The sequence below is a fragment of the Nycticebus coucang genome, chromosome 1 (assembly GCF_027406575.1).
Source record: "Nycticebus coucang isolate mNycCou1 chromosome 1, mNycCou1.pri, whole genome shotgun sequence".
Lineage (NCBI taxonomy): Eukaryota > Metazoa > Chordata > Mammalia > Primates > Lorisidae > Nycticebus > Nycticebus coucang.
This window is the reverse complement of record NC_069780.1, coordinates 15,560,440-15,576,495: the sequence shown is the minus strand read 5'-3', so window position 1 is coordinate 15,576,495 and position 16,056 is coordinate 15,560,440. Positions and strand designations below refer to the sequence as shown.

The 16,056-nt window shown below is 38.1% G+C and overlaps 1 protein-coding gene across 9 annotated transcripts in view; it reads left to right on the top strand.

Moving 5' to 3' along the window:
* MAPK10 (mitogen-activated protein kinase 10) overlaps positions 1 to 11,401 on the top strand; it is a 569,972-nt gene extending 558,571 nt beyond the window's left edge. For 8 of the 9 annotated variants that reach the window (XM_053600878.1, XM_053601165.1, XM_053601396.1 and 5 more), the window contains 3 exons: positions 1,423 to 1,486; positions 3,132 to 3,209; positions 10,496 to 11,401. In XM_053600878.1, the coding sequence (XP_053456853.1) occupies positions 1,423 to 1,486; positions 3,132 to 3,209; positions 10,496 to 10,638 (285 nt within the window). In that variant the 3' untranslated portion in view covers positions 10,639 to 11,401. Of the gene's footprint in view, positions 1 to 1,422; positions 1,487 to 3,131; positions 3,210 to 10,490 lie in introns of all 9 variants that reach the window. The other variant, XM_053601243.1, reaches the window with a different exon arrangement.
* Positions 11,402 to 16,056: the final 4,655 nt, after the last annotated feature.

Sequence of the window (16,056 nt, the reverse complement as noted above, 5' to 3'; positions counted from 1 at the left end):
TCCTGGGGTCATTTTGCTTGGCTGTCAGGGGGATAACGTTAGTTGGCAGAGGTACTCAGTTAGCCGCATCTGAACTGCAAGAGCTGGTTTAAATCCTTCTGTCCCAGTAGCAACCAGAGATGCTAAAGGAGAGTCTGGCACATCAGTGGTTATTTACCTACTCCTCAGTATTATACTAAATTGCCTCAGAACACCTGGATGAAGTCTTCTGTTTTCAGACCAGCTTCTTATATACAGGATGTGAGGCTGCCCCGGCATGCCAGGGCTAAGGTGAATGTTTGTGTATGTTATGACTCTGGCTACCAGAAATTCTCAATGCATTGCAGAAAGGCTACTACAGCAATAGGATGCTGCTCATGCGCTGAAGCGCCTCTGGCCTTGAAAATCTTGTCCATGCCTTTTCGTAATAGCCATTTTTATGGATCCATGTTCTCATGGGCTTGAGTCACACTTACTGAGTGACTCTTCTTTTGTCGCAAAAACTATTGCTTTTGAAGTGTTGGACATGAACCAGTTCTAGGGTCCTCTGCGTGCTGGTAGCAGAGATTTGATAGGTGTTCTTACTGTTTAACCCAGTGCCAGTTGGGGTAACTTTTCAGCACCATCTTTCTCTGTATCCTTGTGTCTTATTTTTCTAAGAGATTTTCTTCTCCATGTTGCTTAGCCTGAATTGGAGATAGTCTAGTTACCACAATAGATCTCCCCAGTAAATATCAGGAAGAAGAGGTTAGGGAATTTATTTGAGACCCTCCTTCCTGGAAGGCATGTGGGTTGGTGAAAATTTCTCCTTTTCCATATCTGACCCCATAGAGGAAAAGGCAGCTGATTTTGTAAGTCAGACTGGAGGCCCTGTCACCTCATTTCTCCTGGAGAGGATGAACCAGGGGACTACTCAGGGGTTCAAAGTGACCCATCTCTATAGCCACCTAGCAGTTTTCTCTGCCTGAGGGGGAAAAAAGCTTGAAATCATTTAAATATAGGACACATAGCAAAATATATAGGTATTTTGTGATGCTTCAAGAAAAATAAAAGATTGATTCTTCTTCTGGGATGATCTAAAAATGGAATAAAATCCTATCAGTTTGGGATAGTTTGGGTACAGCTCTATTACAGGGCGAAGGAGTAGATAGCAGCTTCTGGACCCAGGTAATCTAGTGTCTTGTTTGCTTTTTAAAAGACCAGGGATTAGAAGATGTTAGGAAGTAAGCTTTCAGAATGTGAGTTCTGCTGCTTCATTTAGTCAGCAACAAATATTGCAATACAAATGAATCCTCCATACGTGTGTGTGGAAATTTTAATGTCTGACCTACTGTAACTATGCCATAATTTATGTAATATTCTGATGACCACCAAAACCAGTCAGTGAGGAGGTGTTCTCATGCAATGGTTGTGCAAAGCTGATTGTTTGTTTTTACTTGGCAGCCTCCACCTCAGATATATGACAAACAGTTGGATGAAAGAGAGCACACCATTGAAGAATGGAAAGGTGATTCTACTTAAAAATTTTTTGTGCTATTTTTTAATTGAAACTCAGAAAGTATCCTCAAGCCTTTTCCTTGTAGAATAATTTACTAAAAGATGATTTTCTGCTTGTTGTTCTTTTAGATCAGTTTTAAGTTTCTAAAACTTCATCTTTTGGTTTATATTGAAAGTGATTTTGCAATTGCTCAAGAATGAAGGGAATTAACTACTGACAGCTTTTTAAATAGTACTGATTGTTGAAGTGTTTGCCATGGTGGGGGGCAAGCTTCAGTTCAGAATTTTAAAATTAAACTTCCCATGTTTGTACCTAAAATTATCACAAGAAACATAACATTAAAGTTGATTCTGAGCTTATTTTAGACTTCAGGAAATAAAAGATAGTTAATGCAGGAATGCTACTGGATTTTTAAGTCTTGATAATTTGAATAAAGAATATGTGTATCTAAGCGGCTTATTTCCTATTTCTTCTTTAAAGTGAAAAAAGAAAAAGGAAGGATCATTACATTAATTCCTTTTTCAGCAAAATGTTTCCCAACACATACTGCATCTTGAAGATTATACATAGAGTGAAATAAAAAAGAAAGCAAATTGAGCTTGTGGAGAATTGTTAAACTAATACACAATAGAGTAGATATGAAAAAACCAAAGTGGACCATAACAAATGATCAGATAAAAAAGAGGGAGGAACATAAGGAAAGATCAGAAGGAAAGAAACTTTTAAGCTATCTTAAAAGAATTAATAAACGTAAGTTTGAAGAAAAAAAGGAAAATATCAAATGGGAAGCTAAGGGGAAAATGAGGATAGGAATAAGCAAAAACATGTTATGAAGGCAGCAAAGGCTGTGGCAGGGTCCTGGTAAATACAGAAAAGCGAGCGTATGCCAGAAGTGGACCAAGCAGAAAAAGATGCCGGACGGCAGACGAGAAAGTCTTGCTTTGGTCTGAGTAATTTTGAGATACTCCTTCGGCGTTTATGAATAGGACATAACTGTCATTTGAGGAGGACAAAGACTAAACAGGGAGAAATTTGGGAAATAACTACCTGTAAAGGATGGTGCAAAGCAAGGATGAGTCAGGCTAAATGATTTTTAGATAAAGGGAGAAAAGTAAAAAAGGACCAAACACATCTAACTTAACTTTGGCAGTAAGAAAGCCTAAAACAGATGCTTGTTTGGGAATGAGCAAAATAAATCTTTTTATGTGTTGGATTTTATGAGTTTGGGGAAAAGATACAGTAAGAGCTGGAAATTATGGGGATTGGAAATAATTTAAAGTCATGAGAATAGGTGCCTCTCCTAGGGAATGATTACCTACTCAAAAGGACAATGAATGTTCTAAAAACAGAACCATTAAAGTCCTTAGTAGATGAAGCTAGAATGCATCAGAAGTTTCCCCAAGGAATTCAGAAAACAAGTGAAATGTGGATTCTTCTTACATGTGTTTCTTCAACCACCGTATTGAGCACCTACCTGTGCCAGGCCCAGTGTCAATTCCGGGGAAATAGAGAGAGAGGAATAAAGGAATCCCACTTGGTTTTTAATTTACTTAACCCTATAAAAATGTTATTATTTGTCGTCAACTAATGAATTTCTCTATCAACTAAGGAATAATTTGTTTTCTATAATAACATAGATAATTGTTTCTTATAGAACTTATCTACAAGGAAGTAATGAATTCAGAAGAAAAGACTAAAAATGGCGTAGTGAAAGGCCAGCCTTCTCCTTCAGGTACTCACTCTCATTGAATAACCAGTAAACCGGTACTTGTGCAATTTCTTCACCTTTGTGTAAGGGTTGCAATCAGTAACATTGCTTATCGAGCATATGGACCCATATCACATGACTGATTCCCTATAATGATTTTAGTTTTATTGCTTTTGGTATTTGGTATGGTGTTCATTCCAATTATTCTGATTGTAATGATTCAGCCCAAAACTTTTTTCATAACTTATTTAAAGATAGTAATGAATCCTGAAGAAATGTCAACATGACCTGGTTGAAGGGTAAATTCTTCTCATCAAAATGAAGAGTCATAATGACCCCTTGACTATGAGGTTACTGCAGAGGTCAGGAATCCCTCCAGCCAAAACTTCTTTCCTCATTCATTTTCAGTGTTTGAACTCTTCTCAAAATTAATGTGCCAATAGTTGAAGCATCTACCACGTTGGGGTCTAATTAAAGTCAGCCTGGAAAATCTTTAGTTTTAGTTTGTTAAAACAATCTTTTAGTTTGTTATCTACAGACTCTCACATACTTTCTTATACATATATATGCATATTTAGCTGATCCTCATAATGTGCTTTAGGATTACTTCAAACATCTACATTCACTTATTAATGCTAAAATATTTGCCCTAAAATCTATGCTCTGAATACAAGGAGTTTTAGAGAATGTGATGACTTCTCTTCAGTCTTAAACTACATTTAGCTCCTGCTGGTAGGAATGATATGCTCCCAAAAATAGTTTACTGACTTAACCAACTTAGAGTTAAAATGATTATGGATTCAATCTTTTACTACACGGTTTTAAAACAAAAATATGCATTACAAGGAATGAAGGAAGGAAAGAAAGAAGGGAGGAAAAAAGGAAGGGAAGGAGGGAGGGAAAGAAAACTTAAGAGCATTACTATCACCATATTATAGTGATGCTTTTAAAATGTAAATAGGAAGTTAAATGTGCATTTGCAAAAAAGTTGAGAAATCATATGCGTACCACACATTATATGACATTTCGATATGATATATTTGTGTGCATGATAGAGAGACTGTAGGGCTGCCATGTGCTGACACCAACTCTCCCCACTCACAAGAGCCAATTGTGTACATTTCTTCTCAACTAGGAGTTTACGGTTGGTATATTGGTAGCTTGAAATTAGCCATGGAGGAATTGGCAGCCATTGCCAATTGTGACATTTGTTTTCTCCTTGAGAGTTGATTGTTAAATTTGTATTGGTGCACCTCTATGTGTGTGCACAGTAGACCATGCTGGAAAGAAAAAGCAATTACTGAAATGAAAGGTGTTGGAAAAATCAGCTTTTTTGCATTCTTCTTTTCCCATTAATGTTTGCCTGGCATATTTAGTTTTTTAAATAGCTAGAATGGAGTAATTTTACAGCACAAACTCTTCCTATTCAGGTACGCCAACACGGGGAGTCCTGCAGCAAGGAAGAAGTTAATTTAGTTTCTCAGGGATAAAGTGGTTCTGATACTCAGACCCATGTTATAGTGATGCTTTTAAAATGTAAATAGGAAGTTGAATGTGCATTTGCAGAATAATTTATATGTTCGAAATTTATTGATGGAATTGTATATCAACAAGAAATAAATCTAAACCTCAAATGCATTTCTAAATAAATAAATTGTATTCCCTTCTGCTATCTGATTCCACTTGCACAGTGATTTATTTCCAAGGATGGCATAGCTGCTTGCTTCCTGAATTGATTTGTAAAGATTACTGAGGGAATAGCAGTCCATGAATAGAAATTAATTTTCTTCTAAAAGCGTTTGTTACAGAATGTGAGAGCTACAACAAATATAGGAGGTCATCTAATTCATCAACTCTCAGTTCGTTAAACACCCACCCCTCTTCCACCTGAGGACTGAAGCTCCCACAGCAACAATGAATTAACCATGACGAGAGTGCCAAGCACCAGGCTGGGCAGAGCTTTCTCCAAATCTCTAAATCAAAGATAAAGCTCACAAGGTGGTTTTTTTTGTGTGTGTGTGTGTGTGTGGTTTTTGGCTGGGGCTAGGTTTGAACCCGCCACCTCCGGCATATGGGACCGGCGCCCTACTCCTTGAGCCACAGGCACCGCCCACTCACAAGGTGGTTTTAATGTACAGCCTTCCCTTCCCCCAAAGTGAACCCTATTCCCCACCATGGGATTATGTCTCTAACACAGTACAATAATTTAATTTATTTTTTATTTAAACATATCAAGCCCAGATATTCAGGATTATATAGATAGCAAAGGGACTGTAGCTCAGCTTTCTGCCATTCTCGTAACAAATTTGTGCTATATGTGTATAAAACCAGGAACGGTAGTCTAAGGAACCCTGGACATACACACAATGAAGGCTCTGACAGACTGTGAACTTTGAGTATTTGAATCTTAATTTTAATTTGCATTCATCATTGGTAAAGTAGAGGGCAGGATCATTCCAACACAGAGATGGATTACAGAGAGCTGACTGAAGAGAAAGGGAGAATGACGGGAAAACCAAAGGATTCCCTTTGGCCAAAAATAGTTTATCAGTTTCATTAGCTTGACAGCAGGGAGAAACTTGCTTTCCCTCACAGAACGTACCTGGAGATACACACAAAAAGCACTCAACACTGTTTGTTAAATTGAGCACTTAGTTTTGTACTCGCCAGTAGACACTGTGGACACAGGAGAAATAAAGACGGATAAGGAAGGAAGTGAAAAGAAACAAGGGAAATAGAAACAGGAGGTAACCATAGAGCAAAACTGTATATCCTGGGGGACTGGCTCGGATGGCTTAATACTCAGAATATTCTAAAAGTGTGCTGAAAGCGTGCTGACGATTAAAATAAGTGCAGCAGGCGGGTATGTTATAAGCATAAGCTGCGGCATAATCCTCTGTGTGTGTGGAGCAGATGAAAAGCTATTTTTTTTTTTTTTTGCCGCCTTCATTCAATATTGTTTATACACGTAAATTTGTGTGTTGCTGGGGAAATTTCCCCAATGTTCTTTGTGCAATTTCTCTAGCTGTCATTGTGGTGGCTTGTGTTTATTTGTAAACATCAAATTGTGTATCTGTAAGGAGCCTCATCTCAGTGAGCCTTATCTCAGTCTTATTTGGATCATTACTCAGCTGTAACCGTGACAGTAAGAACATATCTACATAACGAGCTTCAGCCAGGATAGGAGAAAAAGCCTAGCTCAAGAGAAATACAAGACCATTATGTAAAGATACTTTTTTTTTGTTGTTTGCATTATGGCAAAACTTTATTTTACAACTTTCAAAATGATTTTTTTCTCATAATTTAAATTAAAAAGCATGCTAGCAAAAATATTGCTTATTCCACTGGCACTTTGATTAATTATAACATTCATAAGATGCATAGGCCATCATTGGATCAGTTTAGTTTCCAAACCACGGGGATGTCTTACTCAAATAAACCAGATGTACAGATAGAAATTCATTTATAGTAGCACTAGCAAGCGAAAAAATAGGAATAAATTTAACAAAGTAAAGGAGAAGTTTGTACTCTGAAACCTATAAAACATTATTTGAAGAAATTAAAAAAGACCTAAATAAATGGAAAGACAGTCTATTCTTCATGGGTTAGAAGATTTAATATTGTCAAGTTGATGCTATTCCCTAAATTGACTGACAGATTAAACACTCTACCTATCCAAATTATAGCTATCTTTTTGTAGAAATTGACAAACTGATCTTAAAATTCCCATGGAAATTCAAGGGACACAGAATCGCCATAACAATCTTTAAAAAGGACACACTGGAAGGATTTACACTTCCTGATGTTAAAACTTACTACAAATCTGAAGATACACAAATGGATGTGTGGAATGGAATTGAGCGTCTCACATTTATAATCAATTGATTATTGACAAAGATGTCAAGATAATTTCATGGGCAAAGAATAGTCTTTTTGGTAAATGGTCCAGGGCCAATTAGATACCAACATGAAAAAGAATAAAGATGGATACCTACGTCATATTCTGAACAAAAGTGAACTCAAAATGGATCATAGAATTCAGTGTCAGGTCCAAAATTATAAAATTCTTAAACAAAAACATAGGAGTAAATCTTCATGATCTTGAGTTAGAAAATCATTTCTTAGATTTTAGATATGATACCAAAAGCATGAATGACAAAAGAAAAAAATAGATAAATCTGACTTGATCAAAATTAAAAACATCTGTTCTTCAGAAGACACCTTTGAGAAAGTAGAAAGACAACCCATAAGATAGGAGAAAGGCATTTGAAAATAATGTATTTGATAAGGGAAGCACTTCTCGGCCTAAGATCAAGTACGATAAGGGACTTGTCACTGTCATATAAAGAGCTCTTAAAATTACAGAATGGCCAAAGGATTTGAGTAGATTTGCTGCCAAGAAGATACACAAATGACTGAAAAGCACATGAAAAATACACTCCACATCGGTAGTAATCAGGCAGTGCAAACCAAACCCAGTGAGACCCCATTTCACACACCTAGAATGGGTGTAATAAAAAAGACATATAGTAAGTGTTGGCAAAAATGTGGAGAAATTGGAGTCCTCATACACTGCTAGTTGGAACGTAAACTAGTACCACACCCACTTAATGAAGCAGTTTGGAAATTCCATACCTGTTAAAAATAGATTACTCTATAACCCAGAAATTCTACTTCTAGACATATCACCCATGAGAAATGAAAACATGTCCACACAAAACTTGTGCATGAAGGTTCATAGTAGCATTATGCATAACAGCAAAAAACTCTGAAACAACCTAAAGGTTCATCAAATGCTCATTACGTAACAAGCAAAATATTACGTATCCATGGGATGGAATATTACACAGCCATGTGCAAAGAAATGAAGTATTGATACATGCAACAACTTGAAAAAACCTTGAAAATACTGTGCTATAAGAAAGTAGCCAGTCACAAACAGTTATATATGGCATGCTTCCATTTGTATGAAATGTCTAGAATGGTAATTTTGTAGAGAAAGAAAGTTGGTCATTGCCTATGGCTAGAGGGTAGGCGAGGAGTGGAGTATAGGATTTCCTTCTGAGGTGACGAAATGCTATGAAATTGGGGCAATGGCTACACAATGCTGGGAATATACTAAAAAACCTTTATTGTACAGATTAAATTTCTAAATTATATATATGAATTATATCTTAATAAGGTGATTACAAAAAGTTATGTGGACATCATTTAACATCTCAAGTCAAAACTAAATTTGAACTGTAGCACATGATTTGAAAGCCATCCACAGTACGGGGGTCTACCATCCAGGAGACAAACAGACGGAAGGGAAAAAAGCAATCTTGTTCCATCGGACCCACATTGATCAGGCCTTTATTAGAGTCCTGTGCTCAGTTTTAATCCCTACCCTTGTTGAATAAGGATATGAAAAATTTGAAGAGACTTCTGCAGAGTCCCTCATGGTAACATTAAATTATGAAAACCAGAGTTTATGAAAGAACAAGAAGGCTGTTGCTATAATTTAATCCCAACTGGGGAGGGGGAGAACTAGGCATTTGGGTTTTGTGAGAGAATCCAGGGCTGTCTGCTAGCAGACGAAATCTTGTCATGGGAGGAAATGAGCTAGGTCTGCACCTTATCTTTAAGGGGTATAATTAAGTAAAGTTGGAATAAATTGAAGCCAGAAAACTTTATATTATGCGTCCTGATAGTGAGAGTAATTATTGGCAGGAAGATAAAAATAAGAGTACTTTAAAAATCTCCTCCAGAGATGTTTAAGATTAAGTATGGATGATGTTAGGAGTTTAATGAGCATGAAAAATGCCTAAGCTTTTCTGTATGTGAAAATATTAAGATACGTATTAAATTCTCACAACTAGGGAAGCTTCCTAGCAAAAAGACTGGAAAGAAATATACCAAAAGTTTAACAATGCTTAGCATTTATTTAAAGATCAGTGAATATCATTATCGGTTTTCCCGTATTTTTTCATATTTCTCATAGTTTACATAAATATATTTATAATCAACAAATACAGTTTTAAAATACACATAAAATACGTGTAACCCCCCTTTGTATAGGTGTTTACCTTCTCTCCAGTACGGTCACATTTTCATCACACTATTTCACAGGCAAGAAAGTTCCACCCCAGGAACAGGGAAGATTGTTAATCCTTCCACTTCTTTAATTTAGTTTAGTTTTGTTTTTCTGATTTATTAGGTGATAACTCCATTGTAACTTCTTTTGGATTTATTATTTGTCACTCGAATAAGAATAATTCTTTCAAGTGAGAATTCCTCATCTTTTTGATTAGGTGATTCTAGTACAGATATTTTTGATAGTGAACTCTTTCATGAAGCAAGCATTTTACCTCTCACATTGTTTAGGTATAAAGAACATACATATAAAAAGAAAAAGTAAATTGTTTCCAGGGTGCTGTGGTTTAATTATATTTTACAATACTTTTGTTTTATCTTTCTTCTGTTGTTCTCAGCAAGCCTTGGCTGAGTGATTACTATGAGCAAGTTTCTGCTCAGAGTTTCAACATCTTTATAGTCCCACAAAACTGATAAATAAAATAATTTTTTCCAAGTAAAAATTCTTATTAGAGTTCCCAGGTAAGCGGAAAAGTAAGCAAATAATCAAAAAGTGTGCTTCCCTCCTTTTGGTTACTTTTATTTAAAGTCCTACGTGGCTTTTTACATGTATTTTAAGTTTGATGTCATATTAATGATGATTAGTAATGTTTGCTTTATATGCCTTTTTTCTCTAGAGCTATAGTCTCCAAGTGATTCCGATTTCTGGACTTTACCTCAGCCCTTATTTCTGGGAAAACATCCTTACATTTGTTTGTTTGTAAAGCTACCTGCAGTAAAAGCAACCAGGCTCAGATGGTTACGCTCAGAGTTTTGCTCATCTGTCTTACCCATAAACCAGTTCTTTCCTATCCCTGACAGTCTCTGGAGAGCTTTGAAAAATTGCAAGAGCCTTAATGTCACCCAAGGCCAATTTAATTACAATATTAGGGAGGTGGTGTGACTGGATACTAGTGGGTTTTTTTTTTTAAAGTGTCATAAATGATTTCTAACACAGAGAGAAATTGGTAACTACTTGCACTCATCTGTGAATAACTTGTGACCAGGGACTCCACTTTGATTTGCTTTGGTTGTCACTGTCTAGTGGAGTCCCCTAGCATCACTGGTTTATGAAAGTTTGCCATACAAATGATGGAGCCGACATTTCCTGCTGGGTTTGCCCTGTGCATCCTGCGTGGCCTTGCCATGGGCTGGTTCTAGATTTAGTCATGTTGGTCTTCATTTTCTTAGCACAGGTGCAGCAGTGAACAGCAGCGAGAGTCTCCCTCCATCCTCGTCTGTCAACGACATCTCCTCCATGTCCACTGACCAGACCCTGGCATCCGACACTGACAGCAGCCTGGAAGCTTCGGCAGGCCCCCTGGGTTGTTGCAGGTGACTAGCCGCCTGCCTACGAAACCCAGCGTTCTTCAGGAGATGATGTGATGGAACACACACACACACACACACACACACACGCAGACACACGCACACACACACGCAGACACGCAACATCAAGGAAATGGCAAGGGAGCGAATCCAAGCCTAAAATCAAAACCAGTCTTTCAGCCTGCTTCTCCCCAGAGCCCTGTATCACAGCTAAGCTCCAATGCGTGTCTAACTTCTAGTTGCTCTCGCTTTGGTCTTCTTCCAATGATGCTTAACTACAGAAGGCAAATCACACACAATTAGAGAAGCCTTTCCCTAAAGTATAATTTCAATGGCTGCAAAACCAGCAACCTGTAACTGCCCTTTGAAATGGCATGACGAGGTGTGCAGTGGCCCCATCCAGCATGTGTGTGTCTCTATCTGGCATCTACCTGCTCCTTTGGCCTAGTCAGATGGATGTAGATACAGACCCGCATGTGTCTGTATTCACACGGCGCTACTTACGTAGAGACGCTGCTGTCAGTGTCCTCAGGGCGCTCCCAGACCTCGCGCACTGGGGTACCACCTGGTCCATTCCATGTGATCTATTACTCTGACATAAACCCATCTGTAATATATTACCAGTATATAAGCTGTTTAGTTTGTTAATTAATTAAGCTGTATGTCTTATAAAAAATATGTAAAGGGGGGAAACACGGGGGGAGTGAGCTCTCTTGGACCCTTGAAGATGTAGCTTCCAAATTTGAACTGATTAAATGGCACCTGTATACCAATTTGTAGAAAGAACATATTTGATGCTTATGTAAAGGGGGGGGGAGGGGGAAAGAGATTTTAGGCACCAAATGGTTTGGCCTTTAGAAGGCAGGTGTGAATAACAGGCAAAGGTCTTTCTATGCCAGTGAACAGTAGGACACAGAGAGAAGAGTGTTGCAGTGTGGACCAAGATTATTGCCCAGGTCCTAGGAGATACCAACACCCGTAGTTTAGAGAGTTGACTCATCTGTGATTTTCAGATTATTTGTCAGAACAGGAGGCTACTGGAGAAAGTGGCAGGGTGATTGTGTGCATATTTGATGGTCAGAATCTCTCCCCAGAGTTGAGGTAAATTGCCACCATATGATTTCCTTACACCAAAAAATGAGCCCACTTAGACCACTTTCAGATTGTGAATTGTGTTTTTCATTTGTGAGTTGCTTCCCAAGTTCATACCATGCCAACACTTAATTTTTAAGAAAAAAATACCACTTTCCTCTCTGGAATTAAAAAAAAAAGTAATTAATAAAAATAAAACCTCCAAAGCACAGAGTGATCCTCAGGTTAGCATTTGAAAACATCTCTGGAGACTCTACTATTGCTCAGGGGTTTGCCTGATTCCTTTCTGTGGTTGATGCTTCATGTTTCTTTATTTATTTTCGTAAGTCTGAACAATCCAAGAAGGGCTGATGATCTGAATTTTGTTGTGCAGCAGCTGCGAGAGCAGAAACTCTGCCCACATGTCGCTGCTGCTACACAGCTGTAGCAATATGAGTTTGTCTTAAAAGCCATGAAACATTAATGTCACTGTTCACCAAACTTCCCTGAATTTAGCTTAAATTAAATGGAAATGCTTTTCTGTGCACTTAAGGAGGCACTGTGAGACTTATTGGTCATATCCAAGTCACCAAGGTGACTTCTCAGCAATAATAGGTAGCAGGTATTGGCTTCCCTTCTCGCTCACTCTGGTGACGTGTCCACCCCCGTCGTCATTTGCACTCTGACCTCTGTGATGCTCACCAATGTGGTGATATTTCACCTGGGGAAGAAGTGAAACAGGAAGCGGATGGCCGATGAGTGTGACATGACTAGCTGAAGGAATCTCCTCTAACAAAGAGCAAACTGCCTTAAACACAACGCTAGGGAAGCTCTGTCTGTCTTCAAGCAATAGAGTTAACAGGGGACCACAGCCACATACACTGTCACTCTGCAGCTACGCTGCCACGCCGGGTGCCCCACACAGTGGCACACAGTACAGAGGTCATGTGTTTACAGTGCACAGAAAAACGTTAGCCGCTGCAGCCTGTCCCTGGGATAAAACCAGCCCGGCTTCCCCATCTTGCTGCCATTCACTTTGGTTGATCTTACAGATAACCTGATCTTTAAAAATGTTTCCTCATGCACATGTGTTCCTGCCCTTTCTGTCACATTTCTGTTTAATTTCTTTTTTTTTTAACTTCCCTTCCCTGTATTCCTACTTTTTTACTTCCCTCCTTTCACTGTCGTTTTATATCTTGATGTATCTGTGGCCTCTCTAGTCCCCTGCTTCCTACCACGTGGGATTAGATGCAGAGAGGCTGCTGGAAAGAGAGTTGCGTGGGGAATGTTATCAGCCCCACAATGCCACCACGACACAGAAGGCAGTCTCCCGCCAGCATTTTAGAAGTGCTTCACAGACCGTCTCTCACACCTGCAGAAGTGACGATTTTTTTTTCCCACTGGGATTAAACCAGGAATGAACTAGGCAATGCCCCTCCCCTATTATTGTCACCTTCCAGAAGCTCAACTAGCATTGCATTTCTTGTTGAATGGCTCTTGGGAGCAGATCACCTACAGCCAGAACTCCTTTATGGACAAAAAAACAAAAATGGAACAAATACTTTGGATTTAAGTATCATGTAAAAACAGAGGTAAGGCTTTAGGGCCGGACTTCTTACAGGATCAATTTTATCAGGTGATCAAAGCCAGATAGAAGAAGAAAACAGACAGAATAACCACTTTACAATCCCCCCAGGGCTTTACCGTCTTACGTTATCGTCATCCCTTTGGGAGATGATTATGTTATGACCACATTCACAGAATATACTGGATTCTGTAACAAGTCTTATTTTCTTAAAAAAAAAAAAAAACAAAAAAAACATACTATTTCTTCTGTAGTCACCTGCTACTTCCCAAGAATATTCTTACTTTTCAGTAGGGAAGTGTCAGGTCGCCTGGACCATATTCCTGGAAGAGGTGAAGGTCTTGCCTGGGGTTAGCTCTCTTTTGGAGCATGAAATTGGCACTCTGAGGAGCCTGATCTCTGTCAGTTCCCACAGTGCAATCAGTTTAGCAGTGATCCTTGATAAAATGTTTTGCAGTGTTTTCCGGGAGGAATTGTTGTATACCCATGTGCGGGGAGAATTTAATTGCTAGAAGAGTCTGGCAAAACTACCATCACCTTAGCTATGTTTTTGCTATTTTTTTTTTATTTGCATTTCATGGGTCAGTGTGGTCATTTTTTAAAAGGCAACATATACATTGGCCTTGCAACAGAGTTTCTTCTTGTGGAATAAAAACTGATCATAACAATCTGATGACTAAACTCGATAGGAATATACACCCCCTCCCTAGTTGGACCAGGTCCTGGCCAATTCCCAGCAATTGGAGTAAACTATTTAATTGAAGTCCAATGAGATGGATAGTTTTTCTCAATCTGTTATCATTGTCAGAAAAATATTATCCAAAGATGCTGATATCAGGTGACTGGTAAATAAGAAAATTGGCCTTGGCAGATGGAACATGTAGAATGTGAAAATATATGAGCCCTTTCATGACCTGTCAGGGAGAAAATACCAGTTTTTTGAATGTTAAATATTCATTGCAAAACCTAAATCATACAAAATCTATTCCTAGTTGAATCTCTTTACATATGAAAATCCATGTCTTAAAAGCATTATGTTCTGTAAAGTAAGCTGTTAGCCATGATTGCTGAAAAATATATCTCTTATAGCTCAGAGAGAGGAGTAAATTTGCTCTAGGAATTTTTGATCACAGACACTTTGGGTCTGATGTGGAATACCGCTTCCCCCTCAAAAGTCCCCATACTAATTTTAATTTTAAGAGTCCAACACTTTCCACAGATACCACTAAACCAATCAGGGAAAACTCCTTTCTGTAAAATCAATAAAAAGATTTACAATGTAAATAGATATATTAGTTATTTTCTTTGTGATTAAACAATAAGATTTTTTTATTTTTTTGGGCATTCAGTTCTTTAGCTGTCTGAAAATGGTTCACTTTGACCTTCTTCTTTGGTCAGTCAAACTGAAGTGAGGGGGCCTCCGTTTATCTGTAGACTCCTGTATATTTAACTTTTGATTATGTGGGACCAATGGCCAGTATAATAGAAAAAAATCTCCCCAAACCGTTTCTAGGATTATCTGTTCACCTTACCATGTCCATTTTGCAATGAGACCTAACTTGCACCTGCCTGCTAGTCTGCACGATTGGACTCCAGAGACTATTACCAGTGAAGAGAATTGTCCTGTGTCGTTGTTTATAGAATGGACTCAAAGCACACACACACTCATGAGCACATTTATAGATCTAGATTAACCTTGGAACACTAAACCACGTACAACCAGTTTCTTTGCAAGGTCTTAGTGGTGAGAACTACAGCAGCCAGCCTGATAGATCAAATGCAATCTTGATGATGTTTAAAAGGATTTGAAATCATTTGAATCATTTCTGTGTTCTTTCTCACACTCTTTCATTTCTATTTTGTCGCTTTATTTTCAAAATGTCTATGGAATAAGAGGATGAACTGGGGGAGAACTTTGACTTCTTTAACTCTTTGTAGGTGGATACTGGATTAAATATATTGTGATTTCTGTTTCTTATGGATTATTAAAGTTGGAGGAAATCTGCTTCCCTTAACATAAAAGCAAATCCAAACCCAGATGTTGTTGGAGTTTGCCTATTGACCATGGTTATTATGCTGCTGTCGCCTTGGGTAGCGTGTTCTCCCAGCAGCTCTGAAAGGTCTCATCGTGATTTCGCTTTGATACCTGGTGAAAGAAGCATGTCATGTGGTCTGACTGTGCCAGGGAATAAATAAATAAGAAATAAGGAATGGCCTACTTTCTCACCTGGGGTCAAGTGTGTGTGTTGTGAATGTGACCGTGTAGAATGCTGTTTTCATTTGAGACTGGTTTCTTCTGAACAATGACCTTTATTTCTATCTGCAGATACCAGTTGTGTAGCTTTAATTCACCAAGTTTCCTTCCAGGTATAGAATCAATGAAGGAAAAAGATCATTTCCTGGGAATCTTAGACAAGTAGAATAGAGTTAAATGTCCTAAGTTAATTATTAAATTCCTAGTCATTTGAATTATTTTCTAAGAGAAAAGGCAAAAAGGCCTTTTCTTTCTCTACATGGGAGCTGACTTTAATATTTCAACCTGCTCGGAGAATTAAAATGTATGATTTTTGTGGCTTGATGAGCAGGTCACTGCACGTGCCTTAATTTACCTGGCAGTACCTGAACACTGTTGAGGAGTGGCCCTTCTATTTCTGCAAATAACATGTTTTTATTTAACCAAATAACTATTAGAAAGCCTGGTAGAAAAACATTCTTTAGAGTTATCACATTTATCTTTTTATTTGTTCGAAAATAGAAACCAAAATCCCTTCA